The 21300-nt window shown below is 25.6% G+C and overlaps 2 protein-coding genes across 7 annotated transcripts in view; one reads left to right on the plus strand and one right to left on the minus strand.

The window, feature by feature from the left end:
- The window catches only part of LOC127285260 (uncharacterized), a 60126-nt gene that overhangs the window by 15074 nt on the left and 23752 nt on the right, over nt 1-21300 (minus strand). For both annotated transcript variants that reach the window (XM_051311174.1, XM_051311176.1), the window contains exon 3: nt 10109-10282. In XM_051311174.1, coding sequence (XP_051167131.1) covers nt 10109-10282 — 174 coding nt within the window. The remainder of the gene's footprint in view (nt 1-10108; nt 10283-21300) is intronic.
- The window catches only part of LOC127285264 (uncharacterized), a 43083-nt gene that overhangs the window by 15025 nt on the left and 6758 nt on the right, over nt 1-21300 (plus strand). The window contains exons 2-3 of one of the 5 annotated variants that reach the window (XM_051311181.1): nt 20116-20421; nt 20914-21124. The exons of 1 other annotated variant lie outside the window; for it this stretch is intronic. Coding sequence is in view for 1 of the 4 variants with exons in the window: in XM_051311180.1 (XP_051167137.1) it covers nt 20407-20421 (15 nt within the window). In the remaining 3 variants the exon portion in view is untranslated. Of the gene's footprint in view, nt 1-4272; nt 4309-20115; nt 20422-20708; nt 20820-20913; nt 21125-21300 lie in introns of those variants that run through there. 3 more of the 5 variants (XM_051311183.1, XM_051311180.1, XM_051311185.1) reach the window with 3 other exon arrangements.

A 21300-nucleotide genomic window follows, 5' to 3' on the forward strand; every position in this document is an offset into this window, starting at 1 on the left:
ATCTAAATTTTTGAAAATTCTAATGAATTTGATCGAAAAATTCAAGTATTCTGATTTTTTTCTATATATGCAACAGAATGCAGAATGAATTTTCGTTTAATATAATTAATTTTATATAAAGAAGCTGATAAGTTAAGTATTTGGTGCAGTTTTAGCAAAGAAAAGTGGGTGTATAGTGTTATCAGTTGAATGATTCAATTACAATGAAAACAAATGATTATTATCATAGAAGCTCAAATTGAACAAAGGCATAACAATGAGCAGTGGAGTCATCGACACAATAGTCGTATAATTTAACTTCTCAAAAGCCTGGAAAAACAATAATATTCTCATTTTATTACGTAGCCTCTTAAATTATTAGGTAACACTTTACAATCAGTGCTACGACCTCAATCTCTCACAATTTTTCAGCAGTTTCTTTCACGATATTATATTTTAAAAAAATTTTATTTCTTTTCGTTAAAAAATTATTTTCCACCAAAATTATTTTTCCACTATAGTTAAATTATTACAATTAAATTGAAACCTGTAAAAATTTGTAAAATGAAAATTCGTTAAAGAAAAATTTTGTAATTAAAAATAAATATAGAAATTCGGTTAAAATAAAATTGATAATAATTCGGCTAAAAGTAAATTCTAGGCAATGAAATACTAAATAAAAATTCTACTAAATTAATTTTAGAACTTATTCATGCAATTATATTATAACAAAACCCGTTTTTACGGTTTAAAAAATAAAACTTGGAAATAAATGTATGTTATACAATTAATTAGTTCCAAATTGAAATTTGAAATCATGTTGTAAAACAAGAGAACAAATTAATAATGATAATAAATTACACGTCTACTTAGTGAATAAAGGAAATAAAAAAGAAACGAAAATTCTAGTCCAAAGATTGATTGCACTGTCTGGTCGATTACAAGAAAACAAGCCTCCCACGTGTCGTTATGAGATTTTCTGCTAATGAGCATCTCTCAGCAAGCTTGTTCACCGGTGCTAATTTAATTGAAAGAGAAAAAAAAAATTCACTCCGCAATATAAACGATGTTAGTCGGTCGTGTCTCCAGCGTCACGAAGTATAGAGTTCACGCTTAGAAATTTTTCTCTTATTTTTAAAGAAACATAATTTTGAAAAATTTCTAAATTGTTGTTTTTTAGATTTGAAAATTATTTTTAAAAATTCGATTCCAGGCAGTTAATTAAAAAAAATTTATAACTCTTTCGATTTAAATGGAAATAGAAAAACTATTTTTATATATAAAAATGTGAAAATAAAATAACGAGAAAATACTGGAAATAGAAAAAGAAAAAAATATGCTATAAGAAAGAAAAATGAAACTAAACTGCAATGAAGTGAAATGTAACGGAAATGATGAAAATTATGAACTGATAAGAAAATATTGTTCCTGCTTTTATTTTATATATATATAAATAATTTTTCTCAATTAGAAATGTCAGGTTTTTTTTTATTTTATACACAAAATTAATTTGAAGTTTATTCTAATATTTATTACTAATAGATAAGAATAATTATTTTAAAGTATTGTAAAAGAAGGTCAAAAAAATAAATCGGCTTTTAAAATTGAATAACGGTTTAAAATCGATGTAAACAAAAGTATTTCATCAATCTGTTATTTTCTTAATCGAGAACACAGATTTCTTATTTTTCATGCTTCAAATTAAAATTTTAATATCTACTCGATTCTTTAAAAGACAAATATAATTATACGCTTTCTAAAAATCGATTAATATCAACGTCGCGTGATGAGGCGTTAACAATATTAATACTTATTCATTTCCTGCTAATTATGTGTTCTAAACTTGACATATTAGATTTTTTTGACTCCAAACATTATTATAAATTTAGTTAAGTGTTTTCGACATCGTTCAATCGTTTCTAAAAAAATTAGTTTTTAAAATACAAAATTTTTTTGTCCTCCATAACTGTTTCACCGAAATTTTTTGTAAATATAAAAGTGGAACAACAATGAATTGTCGAGAAAATATTAAAAAAACAGGATTCAAAAATTTATTTCCCTTTTTTTTCAAAAATAATTGTTGTTCTACGTTCCTATTTATAAATTTCAACCGTAAAGCTCATTCCAATGAAAATAAACAATTTTTTTAAACTTCGATATAATTTTTTTGATTTCTCCAAATTAGTATTTGACAGAATTTCTATTAAACAAATCCTCATGTTACATTAAGTTTAATTAATTGAATTTTCACAAGACAGAATTTTTTATGAGTTTTTCTATTAGTCAAATAGATTTTAATTTTATAGCTTTTGTTGTTCTTTATATACAAAACAATAAATGAATATTTTAATAGCTTTTAATTAGGTAATAATTAATTTATATGCGTTTTATGTTAAAATTATATTTACTATATTTTTATGTTTAAATTGTAGAATGTTTAGATTTTATTATTTAATTTGTTTATTTTATTGTCTACTAATTTAATAATTTTCAAAATTTTATTCTAAAAATTAACCATTTGCTTATATATAACTAATTATTTATAATATATTAAATATTATATAAGACATAATTATTTTATTAAGAAATTATGATAATAATCATTTCTCACAAGCATGAAGAAAATTTTGCGTTTACCATTCATTAAAGTTGCATGCGTGCGACCGTCATATGCGACGCATGAATATTCCCTATATTATAAATCCGTTTGAATTTTTGCGATTTCAAATTTAAAGTTATCGAATATTTATTTAGCAGAATTATTTTTAACGCATTTTAAATTTTTCAAAATTTTAATTACTAACAATTCTTTTAATTCAATATATTCGAAAATTCAATTATTTTTAAAAATATAATTTAAATTATTATTATTTAAAGAAAACATAATTATTATTTTATAATTTCAATTTTTATTTATTTTTATTAAATCCATAAAATTATGTGTTTTATAATAAAAAAAAAAAATTAACTGAAATTATTTGCAAATTTTATAATTTTCAAAAAATTCAAAAAACTTTTCCAATAATTTAATTAATTAAAATTATTGCTTTCAACACATTAATTTTAACTTCCATAAAATTTATTTACTTGTAATTTTAAAAAACTTTGATTACATCTCTTCGGGATATCAATTTATTATTTCTGAATATCGAAATTAAATTTTTACAAAAAATTTATCCCTATAAAGTTTTTCATACTTTTAACTATTTTTCAAATTTTCAAATAAAACTCATTTAAAATTTAATTAATTAAAAAATTTTTAACAAAAATTCTTCGAACTTTTAATTATTTGCAAAAATTTTTATTGAAAAACTCTCTAAAACTTAATTATTGTTAAATAAAAATAAATTCGAATTCCAAATCTTCTAAAATTCAATTATTTTTCAAATCTTAATAGAAACTATTTGAAAATTTAAGTATTTATAAATTTTTTTCTAAAATTCTTTGCCAAATTAATAATTTTAATAGTTTTTCAAAAATTTAATTATTTAAAAAAAATTAGAATCAAAAATTTTCTAAAATTTAATTATTGTATAAAAAAATTAAGGGGTATGTTCTACAAAAAATTTAAATTTTTAGAAAAAAAATTTTATTTGGCAAAAAGAAAAGAAATTTATAAATTTTAATTTATGAGAAAAATTTTCAAAATTGACTTCTCAATGCCCCCTTAAACGAATTAATTTTTTAATTTATGAATAAATTCATTTATTAAAAAAAAATTATTTATCATTGTTCTTGTATTAATTTTTCAGTTTAAAAATAATTTCATTGTTTAAACAAATACTACTTGTTATTATATTTATTTTTGAATTCACTTGGGATCTAGAGAAGATTTGTTCATGTCACGTGTTCGAATTAATTTTCATTTGATAGACAATGATAGGTTTTATTGATAAAATTAATTCCGTGTCTTAATTGTAAGCCTATCTTTAATTAAAATACAAATTTTGAAAAATTCAGAGAAAATTGATCATTTTTATTAGGGTACAAAAGCTCCAAATTAACCCTTAACTGACACAATTTGTACGTAAATAGCACAACGGGTCTGCTGGACCCGACGTATTCAAACGTGTATTGTACAGTCGGTATTGAATATTTTTGCACAAAAATTTAGTCTGAGGTAGCTTATGTGCTTTTTAAAATGTAATTAGGGATTAATTTATTTTAAGTTACTTAAAAAAAATTGTAAAAAATAAAAACGAAAAATTGCGTGTTTTTATTTAAAAATTTAAGAGCTATTTAAATTTTAATATTATGACTTAAAAAACTAAAGTTATACTATTATTCTTTAAGGAAAAAATTACTACAACAGCAGGACTTACAAACAAGGTATTTATTTTGCAGAATAAAATATGAATTTTTAGGTTAGGGTCCGTCCATAAACTACGTTACCACTTCTTCATTCTTTTTAGACCCCCTCCCCCCCCTCGTTACCATTGCGTTAAATGCATTTTTTTTAGATTTTTTGACCCCCTCCTCCCCTAAAATAGGTAACGTAGTTTATGGACGGCCCCTTACAATTAAAATTTTATAATTATAAATGTTTGAAGCTAATTTATTCTTTTGTATCTAATTAGTTGGTATCAAAAAACTTAGAAAATTACTAATATGTGAAATTAATATATTAAAATATAAAAAATATTCAAAAGCTACATATTCAATTAAAGCTCGAAAAAATGCTCGGGTCTACTGGACCAAGTTAAGGGTTAAGGAGTTTAATCCAAAAATTCCAAAAGAAGGTTTATTAAACAAAAGTTCAATACTCAAAAGCTTCATAAAATCGTATATGAGAAAAGTTTTGAAAAAAACGAATTTTGTACAAAACAACGTGCAGTGTATAATCATAGTTAAAGAGAAGAAAATTGCTGTAATATGCTTGTCATCCTGCAATTTGTCGCTGTTTTCTTTAGATCGTTTATCTCTGAATATATATATACGAAATGGGAAGAGAATTGATTTGTCGCTTTCGCATGATTATTTTCGCGAGAGACTAGAAAATTAGCGTTTGTTTGATTGTTCGATTGTTTGTGAGATGAAACTTTACAATACACATTTACAAAAGTGGATCGTAAAATACAAATTGTCTGTTACGCAGCTGACAGCGCAATTCGGTAGTAAAAAAGTTTTCTTGTGAAAGTATGTAGAGCTATTTGGAAGGCAGTGATTTGTCTTAAAATTAAAAAAAAAAAAAATGTTTTTCAAATACCAGCGTGACTTCTTTTTTTTAAAACCCTCAGGCAAAGACATCCGTTCATTGTATGTGAAGAAACTCTAAAGTGCAGTAAACAAAATAATCATCTACTAGGTTTACAACGGAAACCAGACAAAATGACAGCCTTTAGTATTATATGTATGTCAAGTTTGACGTTAGACAGTTTCTTAAATATCACATTCTTGAGGCTAATACATTAAAATGTTTAACTTTATCGAAATATCCACGGTACGGTAAAATTAATTTTCAGGTAATAAAAATACAAAAAAAAAATTTTCAAAAAAATATTAGAACAAATTTTTGATTTTTAAATGTAAAAGTTTATAAACGGAAAATTATTTTTGTAAAATCTCTTATGCAAATTGTATGGGAAAAAAGAAATATCAGGAATTTCATGTGAAAATCATATTCTAAATTTAACATAAACGATACATTGAAATGCATGATTTGCAATAGGAACTGAGAATTTCTTGGGACTCGTATATGAAATTTTCATGGAAAAAATAAAATGGTGATAGATTTACGAAATGGGATTGATCGACAGACTGATTATTATCTCTCTGAGACTGAAAAGTCAAGAACCGAGTTTGTTGTTGGACCATGCAAACTTTTACTTGCAAATGTTGAGCATCTCTTGCAATGACTTGTAATGAAGTTAATGACGAGTGGAAACTGTTGGTCCAATATATATATATACCAAGATCTCGAACACGAGAAACGCATGATCAGCCACGAGTAGAGATGGATGTTTCTGAATTCTCTCTCAATTTCAAGAGAATCCATCAAAACGTGAGAAAGTCACTGGTTTAAGAAAAAAAGGTCACACTGAGAGAGGCAAAAATAATGCATTAAGGATGAATCGGACAAACAATTGGTGTGCCGTTGTAAAATTTTTTTATTAGATTCTTAATTTAATTTACGTAACATTTGGACAAAATATTTTTTTATTAATAAGGAATTAAAAAGGGTTCCTAACTTACCCTAATATTGGGATATATTTGTGATCGAAAAGAATATTTTTTTCATTAAAATTCAAAATTTTTTTTATTAATATCATTTCTATACCCATCTGATATCGTTTAGTACAACTTTTGAAAATTAGTTTTTTTGTTAAAAATAATCAGTTTTAAGTATAAATTAATGTCTCCCAATCCTTTTGGCATAAGAAAAATAAAGTGTTTTACGATTTTGTTACTCTACGAAAATAATCATTACAATTTCACGGGTTTTGAAGTCACAAAAATAAAATATAATTTTACTGCTTTGCAAAGTATATAATTATGGACTAGTTTTATTTACTCAATAAAACTTTCTTTGAACAACAAATTAAGTTTTGGTATAGTTATAAGCAGAAATGATTCTTTGTCTATAGAGAATAGTAACATTGTGCAACGCCCTGACAAGAACAATGAATTACCATAAAAATCATTAGTTTAAATTTTAAAAAATTACATAAGTTATAATTAATTTTTAAACGAATTTTCATTTTTCTAATTTGAATTTGATAAAATTTCTTTTTAAACAATATTTCACTTTAAAAAAATTTTTTAGCTTTTTTATATTTTGCAAAATATTTCTTTGCTCAAATTTTTATTTAAAACATTCAAATTTAACCGACTATATTTATTTGTCCGCATTTTTTATTTTTATTTATCATTTGCCAGAAAGATTTCGACGTGAATTTTTAAATTGATCAATTAGAATTTATAAAAAAGTAAGATTCAATTTTAAAATTAATGCCGAAATCTTTCTGTGGATTGTTTTTCCTCCATTTGCAAAATTTCGGACAAATGAAAATTCGGCGTTTTAAGAATTATATTAAACAACAATTTAGTGAAATAAAAACTAGGTAGGGCGACACTTTTTCCAGTGGACATTTTTTCCAAAAAATCATGTTCCCAAAGGAACATTATATCCAGTGCAGAAATTTGAGTTAAATTTTAATAGGGACCTCGCTGTGCGTCTCTTTTGCCAGATGGGTTCCGGAAGGGAAACTCTAGGCGGGACCCGGCATTTTTCGTCACGATCGACGCCAGCGAGGAATGTTGGTAGGGATCTAGCAAGGATATCCCTGCGATTTCCCTACCAGAAGTAAAGGGTTCTCGCTAGAACCCTATTAGCTCCCTTTAATCGATTATTATTAAATAAAAATTAATAAATATTTAATAAATCCATTTATATAAAGATCCAACGTCCTTTCTTCCGTGTGTGTTTTTGAAATTGTAGAGTTAAAAACGCCCGTTATGCTATTTACTATAGCCGTGAAGTTTAATTGAACTTCCTAACCTCCAAATAGTACTAACACAAATTTTAACCAGAATTATAAATAAAAAAGTTAGAAATCATAATATTACCTGAAGAAATTGGAATAATCATAGTAAAAATTAAAAATTTGCAATAATGATATTAACATAAAGACAAAATTTGAGGTTAGAAAACCAATCAATATATTTTTTACTTTTAATATTCTAAGTACATATTTCATGTTTGTTGGCTTAATATTAAATATTCTTAAATTGATAATATTATGTTAATATTTATCTTCTGATAAAGAAGATGAGTGATTATTTTCCATTATTAATTAACAAAAGAACAATAAAATTCAGGTTCACACAAAATGACATGTGCACTTGCACCATTCATGTCATCATTCTCGACGATGGAACATCGATATATTGAAAACTTCGATACATCGATTTCGATATTTTCGATTTAAATTTAAATATTATTTTTAAATTAAATAAAAAGTGAAACTATATATAATAATGTAATTTATTAATAATATTATTTTGATTCTATCACTCGGTGGTATTTAATAATAAATTTAATTTATTTAATAATTTTATTATTATAATTTATTATTATTAATATTTATTCTTTTTATTATTATTTCTAAAACGAACATTTTAAAAATATTTGTGTCCCTTATTGAACATAATTAAATTCATATTTTAAATAAAGAAAACATCGAAAAATAATCTAAGTCCGATTCGAGGTATTTCTGGCTAGAATTTAGTAAGGGCTTAATCAGATTTTTCTAGTTTGAATTGCCTTTCTAGAATTCAAACGGGATCTCAGCAAATATTTCTAGTCTGAATTTCTCACAAGAATCGAATCAGGTTCAAGTACGACTTTTCTAGCGCGGTTCTAGTCGGAATCCATTATCACATTGGGAAGCTTAGGGACATTTCTACACAGGATTATATTACAATACAAAAAATTTCCAATATTAAGTAAAGTGGCTCTACTGCTTTTAATAAGTTCAGCCATGACTTTAAAATCTTGATGTATGGAATTTAAAACCAAAACAACTAATAATATGAAAGGAAACAAAAAAAAATCGGCATTCTGAAAATTTATATACATATCGGAAAAAACCTCAGCTTTCGTTTGCATTTTTAGTGAAAATAGGAAATTTATTTATTTTTTTTTAAATATTTAAATATATTTAAAATATTTAAATTTATATATAAATCTTCGTGTCGTTATTACAGTCATAATAGTAGAATATTTAATAAAACAAATAGTAAGCTAAGTTAATAACTTTTCAACACTGAAGAGATTGAGAATATATAACTGTGTTAATGATTCAATAACACGGAAAAAATCGATAAAAATTAACGAAGTGTGTCTAAAGAGTTACGAATTGTGGCTAATGAAGTATAAGAGGTGTTCACGATTCTTTTCAAAAGAATTGCCAGTTCCGCTCCCAAAAGCACGTAATTCATATTTTTTAAAAAAAAATACTTCCTTCTCATAATTTTATTGTTATTTAATTAAAGCTTTTAATTTAATTGAAAATTAAGATATCCACCATTTTTATCATTTGAAATATAAATTAATTAAAAATTTTATATATTGAAGTTTTTATAACAATTTAATTCGAGATTCAGTTAAATTAAAAGTATTGAATTTAAAATTTTTGAGAAATCGTTTGATAGATGAATTAATTTTAGAATTAATTAAAATTAGAGTCAATGAATATTTTATTAAAGGAAAATTAAAATTTGTTGAAATTTTGATAAATTGAATTTGAAGTTACTTAAAATTAGAATTAATTCAAAAGATCGTTTAAAATTTGTGACTCAAATTTAGAGTAAATTTAAATTGATGAATATTTTAAGAAATTGAAATTTAGATAAATGAATTAAAATTTTGATAAGATTTTATTTTATTTACAATTTAAAATAATTAATATATTTATAAGAATACTATTTTTACGTTTAATGTATGTTTTCACAAACTGTCAAATCTTATTGTCAAGAAAAGTTTTTCTGTACAGACATGTGAGAATTATTTTCAGTATTATGTTTCGGTTTAAAGAAAGCATTGATCCGTCTTTCCTTTCTCACGGACTTTATAAAGACCTTGAAGAACTTCTTTCCCTTTTAATTTAACAGTGGTTGTTTCAAGATTTCGCAATGTTCAAAAAAAATTTAACTGATAAAATTGTAAGCGAGAAGTTTGTCTTAAAAAAAATTTTTTTTTTCTCGCTTCGTTGAGAGTCAATTATTCAATATAACATCGAGACGTAATAATTCTTAAAATTGTTAGTAAATTTTTGACTATTGAAATACAACTTCAATGCTCCCTTAAACGAATGAATTTCTTAATTTATGAATAAATTCATTTATTAAAAAAAAAAAAATAATTTCATTGTTTAACCAAATACTACTTATTATATATTTTTTTAATTCACTTGGAATCTGGAGGAATAAAATTAAAAAAATAAATTCCAATAATTCTTTGTTCCAAAAACCAAAAGATCTAATAATTATTTTTTCAATTACCAAAAATTCTAAAATTTGTTTCAAATTCTTCAGAAACTTTTCCATGCTATTATTGATAATCATCAATTTTTATTAAGTTATTTACGTTTAAAATAGAATTTAAAATTGTTTCTAAAAATTTACTTACCTTATGATTTCTAGGCTGTCTTGATAAATTACTCCGACCGTTGATGAGAATGTTGTCATTTAAGAAAGACACATCACAAGGAGAAGGTGGACCTCCAGAAATTTCCCAATCAGATTCATCGGTCGTCGAAGCATCCAAAGTCGCGTCTAATACTATAATACCTCCTTCAGTAACCTTAAAATAAATAATTTTTTATTAATTTTCAAATTCGAAGTCTTAAAAAATAAAAACAGATTTAAGTTTTTTAATAATTTATTTAATTATTTTGCAATTTTTAAATCCATTTTTAGTTTCAAATAATTGTTTTCGTTTCGAATAAAAAAGGATCTAAATATTGTTTAGAAATTGTAATACATTCCACCAAGTAAAATTTCGCAATTACACAAACAATACAAAATTAAAAAAAAATTTATTAACAATTGCTGATGAAACAAAAGAATAAAAAAATGTTTTGAGTAATTTCTTCGATTACACATACGGTATAGAAAATTCTTTTGTATGATTTTTATAGAGAAGTTTTATTAATGCACATAATATATTGGTATGTACTTCGGATATGTTTGTGAAGTATTTTATCCACAGACGACGCTCCAACTACAGTTATTATAAAGACCTACATATTCATTACTTTTCAATGATCAGATCTCAAGACTTTTCCTCAAGGTCGTTGAGAGAATTCGCACACACATAATACGAGATAGAGCTTTCTTCAACGCAAATAGAAACAGCAAAGCCATACTATCATCGCATAAACATAAAGAACTTGATTTATCATCGTGTACACTGTGCTCTCAATGAATAACTACATATCTGCATGCATTTATTTATATAAAAAAAAGAAATGAATACGAAAACACATATATAGCAAAATATAAGCGAGTAAATTTCCTTTGTGATTTTTACAAACCAAATACAGCATCAATATTGATATCGTTAAATTCATTGTGTTCTGAATACAATACTTTATATGCTATTCAATAAAAAACAAAACTCGAATTAATAACAAAAATATATTCGGAAACTATTATTAATAGCGCATGAATTTCCCATGAAAATTAATGGCTAGAAGTTTTTTATCTTTAAGAATTTTATGTGATTTTTATGTTCCAGACCTCCTAAAAAAAATTTTTTTTAACCCGTTAAGAACGGGATGGACACATTTTATTATCGATTTCCATTGACGTATTTCTCTGCAAGTACAAATTTAAAATAATTCAGGAGTACTGTTCCTTATGTATTTAAGATCGCTATTCCAAAAACCGTAATCGAAATTGAAAAAAAATAAATAAAATTTTTTCGAAGTTATTAGGTATTAAAAAATGCTTGAAACCTTCAGATATCGTGTCCTAAATGTTCAAACATGAAAATAGGGCAAAAGGTTTTTTTTAAATTCAAGATAACGTACCAAAAATGGCGTCCAAATCAAAATTTTTTTTCCAAAATCGTAACCTAGAATATAAAATTTTCAAAAATGATTAAATTTTTTTGAAACTTTTTACTCGGGGGTTTTTTGGATCGTTAGTTACGAATCCGATGTTAGTTTTTCAAAATTCAAAATGGCGGATCCAATATGGCGGACAAGTTTATAAAAAAATTATTAGATTTTTATGCAAATCAGTATCTAGGGGTTTTTGGGATCGCTGATTACGAATCCGATGTTAGTTTTTCAAGATTCAAAATGTCGAATCCAATATGGCGGACGACTTTTCAAAAAATCCATCCAATTTGCTTGAAACTTATTACACGGAGTTCTTTGGGGTCGCTAATTAGAAATTTTACATTAAAATCTTTAGAGAGTTATCTCTGATTAATCAGAGACGCCAAAAAAACCTTCGAGTAACAAATTTCAAGCTATTTTTTTGTAGTAATGAAATATTGAAATTTTATTGTTTCCATTATTTCAAATTCTTAAAAATGATTTTTTTGTTAACCCGGCGAGTATGTGGCGCGAAACTGTTACACCGACTATGTGGTGGGCATGACATGCCCACGTGAAAAGATTACCGGTAAACTCCGCGAAGTAGCTCCGCGGAATTTCCGCAGAGCAGCTCCGCGGATTTTCCGCGAAATTTCCGCAAATTTTTTTTTGCATAATAATATATTTATGTTATTATTTAAAGTAATATAATATTAAATTCAATACATTCTATTTAAATTACGTTTTATACTTTAGTTAACAACTGAGACAAGATTTACTGTTAGACACGTCAATTTTTTGAAAAAAATATATTGATAACCTTTAGGATAGTTTCGTGGTTACAATCGGTAAGGATTTTTTAAGGATTTTAACATTTCAAGACATGATGAAAATACGAAGCATTAGAAGAATAACAAATCGATGTCACTCAAGAACTAGGCAGCAGCAAGAATACAATTTTTTGGGGATGTTAAACATATGTCGTATAAAATTTTCATATTACGAAGCCTTCAATAAGTAACGGTAACGACCGGGAAATCATTTCTTTTTCCAAACCTTTTTAAGAGCTTATAACCTGTATTTAGATTATAAAGTTATTTTCTGAAAGTTTTAATTGTAACCTAATTTAACCCTACTAAAAATTAAAATATATAATGAGTGAAATAAATTTTATTAAATAAATAGAAATCAGTATCATATGGCAAATGCATTTTTATTTTTTTATTAATAAAATTTTTATATGAAATGAATTTTATTATTGTCTTATAAAAAGGATAAATACAAGTAAAAAACTATTTAATCTATTATATATTTAACTCTCTTTAATGCAATAATCTGATATCAATTTTGGGATTACTTTTTTAAGTAGAAAAGAAAAATACATACATCTTTACCGGCTATAACCGTGAACCTATTTTTATAGTTTTCAATTTTTTGTTAACAAAATTAGTGTCAAAGTCTTCTCTCACTTGTTAACTAAAAATTAAAAAGTAATTTTAAGTAGAATATACACAATTTAATTTTATATTATTTTAAATATTAACATAAATATATTATTATGCAAAAAAAAAATTTGCGGAAAATCTGCGGAGCTGCTCTGCGGAAATTCCGCGGAGCTACTTCGCGGAGTTTACCGGTAATCTTTGACTGTAAAATTGCTATTAGAAGTTAGATTTTACTATATTAAGTTAATTTTTGGTATTATATTATAAAAAGGTATCTAATAAATACACTACGATAACTCTAGCTACTCGAAGTGCCAACACGCCAGAATGAAAATTATAGGAATTAATATATTTCAAGTAAATGTGGGGCATGAGATGCCCAACCACATACTCGCCGGGTTAATTTTCTTAGTTTTATTGATATAGTAATGGCAAAATAGCTTTTTTAAGATTTTGCCTATTTAATGAGAGGGTACACCAATATTTTTAACTGTATCAAAAAAAATAATTTAAATATTCCATAAAATTGTTTTTAAATAGTAATTCTTTGAGAGGAATTGAATGGTCGTATAATAAATTCGGTCAGAAAATATTTTGAACCTTTTTGAATTTTTACTTTTCATAAAAATTGATAGATTTAGAAATCCATCCATAATTTTGTAGAAAACATATGTTTTTGTATTCACAAAAAACTGCTGAATGAAAAAATTAATTTTTTTTGAAAAAAAATTAATTTTAGGCTGAAAATGCTGAAAAATACAATTGTGAATTAGAAATTCTGGCATTTAGAAATTTAAATCACTTAAATGCCTGAGAATTCTGTGAAATTAATATTTGGTTAAATTAGAATTTTTTGAATAAAAAGTCAAAATCTGTTGAGTAACAATTCGTTAAAAAAAAAACCAAATGTTAATTCAAAATAATTTGTTATAAAAATGTTTGTCAAATTCCGAAAAGATTTTATTTCTTTTTCAAATGCATTAGTAGTTTTCTCGGCAGCTAGAATATTGCTTAAACTGTCAATACAAAATAATTATAATTCGAATATAATAAATGCAAATTGCTACATTCAAATATTATGAATTTAGTTATCTTTGTTTCCAAAGCCTATATCTAATTTTTTTTAAATTAAAGAATTGAGATAAAAACAATATATTTTTTTATGTAAAAATTTATTGTGCTTTCACAAAAATTATTATATTGTCGATTGTTATGAAATTAGATCATAAAAAATTAAGTGTTTTTTTTTACTTAATATAAAACTTTTCCATTATACCTGGGGTTTTACTTCCTTTAGCAGAAAATAACACTGTCATTAGCCAATTTAATAAAAAGAAAGTAAATTTGGAATTCTATAAAAACTAGTATATTTATAACGTACGTACATTATGTTTAAACATAATAAACATTATGTTTAATTTATTACGATTTCTCATCAAAGGGTACGTACGTACGTATTACGTATTTCTTCGTTTCAATATCCCTTCATCAGTCATAATATCCTTTTTTCCAGTATCTTATACTTTTGTCTTTAATCAATGGTTAAAATAAAAATATAAGATATACGGATTGACAGGATGTACATTTTGTATCGCAACTATGTAATTTTTTTTTACCGCATGCCAAGAGCAATATTTCTTTATTTATAGTCATTTATATCGAATAAATTTTAAATAACTTAATGAATATTTAAAAGCATTTATTTATTATTTTTCATTATATTTTTATTTCCCGTCGTAATTGTTACTATTCTATTATTTTTGCTATTTATTATTATTTCATTTCTTTTTTTATATCCATTCTTTCAAGTTAATAAAATTTATTTTTAATAAAATTTTTTTACTTAATTAAATTCTAAAGTATCAATAATAGAAAGAAAGTTTATATTTTCTAGTGCGGTGAAAAATTGTAGTTGTTTTTCAATTTTATTTTAACGATCGCACAGTAACAAGGATAAATTACTTTGAAAGAAATAAAATTGATTTATTAGTGTGCTTCATACTGATGTTCTTTTTAGTTGTTATCTTTAATTTTCACTTCCAGGTGTGCATTATTATTATTATTATTGATTTCGCTCATTTGTCAATAATATTAATTAATAATATTAGTAATACTTTAATTAATATATTAATTAATAGTATTAGTAATACTTTATTTAATATATTAATTACATTACAATTGATATTGTAGTTTTGAAATCTTTTTCATATTTTTTTCAATAATTGTAGATTTTTCGATTTTTTTAAAATAAATTTTGACACGATTGTAATTTTTATAGTTGTAGCTAATACCAATGTTTAAAAACTAATTGCTAGGTGTGTATATATATAAACGCTTCCTGTTTTCACTAAAAGTAAATTTGTTTATTGAATAAGTTTATAAAAGTATTGAAAAATAAGATATCCCTCACTTATACTTTCTGCTACACTTTTTAGCATTCATGTTTAAGAAATATTATCGTAATGGCCGTTAAATGTAATATATTCTGCATGTAATTTGAAGTTGAAAAAAATTTCTGATGTGCGGTTTTCCACGTGGAAAAGTCAAGGCTCGTTTCCCTTTTCCGTTCTTTTACGATGCTATTTCACATTCTCTTTAATATACATATTATGCGCGTTGCAAAAGTTTCTTGGGTTCATTGCACATTTTTTTTTCTATTTTTATTTGACAATACTCATCAGAAAAAATAATTATCTTACAGTACAAATTTTTAAACATTCGATTTTTTAACAAAATCCTATCTTTTTCTAATTCGAACTTTTGAAAATTAGATTTTCTATAATAATTCGAACTTTTAATAATTCAAATTTTTAAAAATTTTATATTTTTGTAATTCAAAATTTTAGAAATTCCATCGTTTGGTAATTCAAACTTTCAACAATTCGATTGTTTTGTTATATTCAAACTTTTACCAGTTCGATAAAATGGTCTTATGCGAGAAAATAAATGCATTTCTGACAAAAAAATTCAAGTTTTAATTCGATAAGAAATTACTTATCTAGTATGTATATATATCACCCAAGTATACCTGTAATATATATAATATACGTAGTTACATAATTTCTTACATATTTTATAAATTCTTATCTTTTGAAACTACTATACAGTTCATTTTTTCCGTCATTAATATTGATGTCTTTAAATAAAGAAGAGTTTTGAATTTTTATCCGATTTAAGTTTTTTTTTTGTATTCGGTTAAATTAAATTTTTTTAACTATACGAAGTTAAGTAAATAGAAATTTTGTAAAATTAAAAAATTCGACACCTAAAAATGGTGTTTAGTAAAAAATTATGACATTTCGATGAAATAAAATTGGTTCACAATTAAAATTACTTCCTGAAGCAAGAATACGGAGGTTCGTATGTTGATGAAAGAAAAGAAGCTATGTATAAGCACTTCCGTTGCCATGACAGTTGGGCATGGGCTCACAGTCAGTCATTATAAAAAAAAAAGAGAACCGCCTTTCAATTCCGTCCTTCAGAATGAAACATCCTGCGCCGGATTAAAATGCGAATATTATCAGCCCAAAAAGTATAGGCCTTTTCACTATAAAGGCTTATAATTTAAACATTAGAAGGAATATAATAATAATAATAATAATAATAATAATAATAATATAAAATATAATTATTTAAATATTTAGGCCCAAATTTTCTAAAAAACAATTTTATTCTTTTTTCAAAATTTCTTATAAATATATTCGAGTTGGGGTGAACGATATAATATTTTGCGACTGGAAACAAAAAAAAAAACCCAAAACCAGTCTTAGAATTCTTTTCAATTAGTCAACTTCCTTAAAGATGACTCGTCTTTACCGTTAATACGACAAGATGTTATAAAAATTTTGATTGTCACTATGCTCTTCAATTACAGGATTTAATCCACTATTAAGAAAAATATTCTTACCTTTAAAAATGGTTAATAAAATATTTAAAAAAAAAAATCTACAATTACTTTCCAAGTCACCTAACGGTATATATATTCTGTTCTCCCTTTACTGATCGAATTATTGTTTACAATGTTTGTCGTTTGCTTTGAGAGAATTCTAGTTATAGGATATTTTTTAATCTGAAAAATACGGTCACGGATCATAACCTAAAATCATATTACGGACCAGAAACGATCGAGGCCAAGAAACATTCAACATTTAGATTATTAAATAGAAAGATAGATGTGTCTCCAATATTAATCTTTTCATCTTCTTGTCTATTGTCTATTGATAGTTTTGTTAACGATGTTCAAAATTTATTTATTTATTCAAACAAATTCCCTGCGGTCTATTTGGATTATTAATGGGTTAATTTCGTCATAACATAGTAATTGATTATTTAAAATTTTCTTAACGGTAAATATTTTAATTTGAGACGAAACAATTTTTACTTGAGAAAAATAATTAAATAAGAAAATAAATGACTAAATTTATAAAAGAATATATGAAATTATTCCTCACGCAGCGCTACCGGGTTAGAGTTGCTGGGACTCTATTTGGCTAAATGATAAATATTAAAAACCACGCGGACGCCAGTTAATTTAATAAAATTAAGAAAATAAAATAATATGAGAAAGTAGGTACCGTAGGGAACCCCAACAAAAAAATATGAAAATAAAACAAGCGACTTTCAAGAATCTAATATTTATAAAATTCAATAATCAGACATAGATCCCTTGCTTCATTACTCATTTTTTCCAAGATTTTTTCACAACTCAGTACGTGTTCCTTTTTGTACCAATATTCCTCCATTTCTTTGCTTTTTTTAATCTCTTTATAATAGTTGCAGTAACTGGATTTATCAATATTTTAGCCCATTCTTCTTTTATTGATACTAATTCCTTGGCTCTCACTAACATGCTCACTTCAGATTCGTTGTCCCAAATCATGTTTATTATTCGCCCATCTCCCAATTCTTTTAGACCCCCTGCCATTTTTTTCCCCAATTCGTTGGATTCCCGTTTTTGATTCCTCTTACTTCTTCCCTTAAACATTTGTATGCCCATCTATCTTCGTCTAATTGTGACATTTTTATTATGAAATTTATACTCCTTCTAAAAGCCTCAATTTCAATTTCTCTTCTTCCTGTTTCCATTTTTCAAATGTGAGTATTCTTCGGTAAACTTATGCTTGCTTTGACGAATTTTGCCTGTACTCGTTCAATTTTTTCTTTCTTTTGCCATCCCCCATATTTCAACTTCATATAATGCCCCTGCTTTGACAGTCGAAACCATTAGAAATAATTTTTTATTTAATTTATTTATTGCTGCTCTTTTCGCTTCTTCCCATGCTTTGTTGATTAATTGTTGTACTTTCCCAGTAACTTTTCTGATTTGAGTATTGTAATTGTTTCGACTTGTAAACCAAAATTCTAAGTAGTTGAATTCTTTCACTTTTTCTAATTCAGTTTGCCCATATTTCCATATTGTTTTTTCTTTTTTCCTTCTTCCCCCGTTTTTAAAAGTCATGTTGCTTCCCAACTCATATTTTTTTTTGTAATAATAAAGTGAATTTGTCGAAATTATAATAGGTACTTAGGTTCAGAATACAACAGTACACTTTACAACACTAACATCAATTTTTTGATTATTTTTATATTTATCTTAAATAAATATTATAAAATTGTGAGCAAAGTATACAAAATATCAATTGTTAAGTTCCAATTCACAGAAGGGTACTTCTAAATTATATGACCATTGTAAAAGAAGGAACTACGTTCAGGGGATTAGGATAATTACTCTCAAACACTAATCATATACCCATAAACATTTTCGTTCAGATTTGTCTATGTACTGTAAAATTCATAAAGTGGTATCAACGCCACCTTTTTTTGTGGGTGTTCTTTGCATAAAACTTCACAATTTACAAATCAGAATAAAACTACTGGTCGACGACTGAGGATCATTATCGCGATCCTTTAGTCATATAAAATTTCATTCTCGATTATCTAGTATTGTAACTCGCGAATCACGGTATAATTTCAAATAACATACCGTAACTTTCAACACACTTTACCAATTGTACACACACAATTGAAGAAATATAATTGTATTACATATTTAGTTTGCTGTTATTGACTTATACAAACCTTTCTGATACTTAATTCTTAATATTAATTAATTAACCTTTGTTTTTTCAGTGTTAACTTCCATTTTATTTATTTTTGTCTAATTTTCTAGTGTCTTCAACATCTTAAGTAATTCTGCCTTTTCTTCCGCAATTAGAGCTAAATCGTCTGCGTATATTAATACAAATATTTTCACCCCAGTAGTTGCACCACTAATAGCAGTTCTGCCTTTGTTTTTCTTTCTTAACATGTCTTCAATATCATTAATGTAAATTTTGAATAATGCCGAGCTGAGCGGACAGTCTTGCCTTCTTGGTTTGAAACTCAAGAGACGTTCCTTCTTCTGTTATCACTTCGCATTTAGTATCTTTGTAAATTTTCTTTATCATTCTTAAAAACTTCCTATTTTGTCCATAATATATCCCGGTCTACTTTGTCAAAAGCCTTTTACGTTACAGAAACAATTAAAAGCATTTAAATGAATCAGATTATGATTCTAAAAATGGTCAATATCGATTTTTTCTAGAAAAAATTAGTATTGTAATTACAATTATAAAACAAAACTTTCGATATTAATAAATAAAAATTTCCAATAAATGAGAAATGCCGATGCATTTAAAATAAAGGTATCATCGAATATACGCGCACACTGTACAAGTTTTGGAGGTGATGAAAGAAAAAGGGAGCGTCAATATAATTTACGCAACAGAAAAGCAAAGAATACTGAAATACGAAACCGGCATGGCTTACGAATATGTAAGTCGGGTGGCAATGACCTTGCCGATGGGGTTTCTGACTTCATGAGAAGTTCTCATCCTTTTTTTTTACTACTATCCATCCACCTAGTATCACTAGCTATATGGACCTTGAACTCTGGTGTGTGAGTCGACAGTTGTACAATAATTGCACATGCACGCGACCAGAACCTCCACGTGTGAATACGAGAATACTTGTGTACAAGAAGAACCTACAACGACACTCACACAAGTCTTTTCAGAATATACAACAATCACCATTCAATTTCTCACACACATAGTTTTTTATATATACGTATATGTATTTACGAACAAGTGTATGTTTCCTTTCAGGTTTTGCCATGGTCGAGTGACCGGATGCTACTTTTCCTAAATTAGACCTCCAACAATGTCTCCTAAGAGATGATTATTGTCTTTGAATGAAGAAGTGAATCGAAGTCAAAAAGACTTTTTTATTGTTCTTTATTTTTTGTTTAAAAGAAACAAGAGGGACCCAAGTGGCAAACTAAAGGTTGTAATAGCGAATTTGTATTATGACAATTCCCGATAAGGGAAGAAATATAAAAAACAATAACCGAAACTCACTCTCTTATAATCCGGCTCGAAGGATCAAAAATTTAAATAATGAATGAGATGAAGGTATTTATAATGAAATCATAGTTTTATTATTTGGTTTCTCAATTTCGGGATTTTTTGTCTCGGACGAATTTTGACTCTGTTTATTTAAAAAAAAATTTTTATTTCGAAAAAAATTATTACTATTTCAATTGTTTTAAAACAGAAAGATGCTGCAATATTTATGCAAAACAATTTTATGAAATGCAGTAAAGTTAAATATATTCGATAAATATTGGTATTAAAATTTAATTTATTTAAATGAACAAAAATTTACGAAAGAAAAAATATGTATCTTTCAAATTTTTCCAGTTATCCCAAAATTTTAATTTCAATCACTCCTCGGGAAATAACTTTTTCACGCTCTTATCTGACATTAAGGTCTTAATTTTATAATTCCTTCTTCTAATAACAAAAATTACGTAATTATAAAAAAGAAATTTATTTTTAATATTTTCCTTTTATTTTATATAAAAATTTTGTTCTAATAATCAAATATTTAATTTTCATTTTTAGGTTAAGTGTACGAAACTGAATTCGTTATAATTACTTTCGAAGCATTTATATATGTATTTCTCCATGTCCAATTTTTAGAGAAGCTGCACTAGTTCTTCATTCAACAATTTTGAATAATATTAATATTTACTCACTATAATATACCTATCACTGAATTTAACAAAACTTTTCCACAGTTATTTGATTTGAGACAATTTAAACAATTTTAGAGGTGTGTATTTTTCGCCTTTGTAAAAATTTTTCATGCAAAAAAATGTATCTGATAAATTTAGTGTATTAAGAAGTTTTGTAACCCTAAAAACGAAAGTTTTTTTTTAATTTTAAAAGAAAAAGAGAATTGCGTTATTGAGGAAAATTAGATTTTTTTGTTTAAATTTATCTCAACTG

The sequence above is a fragment of the Leptopilina boulardi genome, unplaced genomic scaffold, assembly GCF_019393585.1.
Source record: "Leptopilina boulardi isolate dan_hultmark-lab unplaced genomic scaffold, ZJU_Lbou_2.1 LbouV2_330, whole genome shotgun sequence".
Taxonomy (NCBI): Eukaryota; Metazoa; Arthropoda; class Insecta; order Hymenoptera; family Figitidae; genus Leptopilina; species Leptopilina boulardi.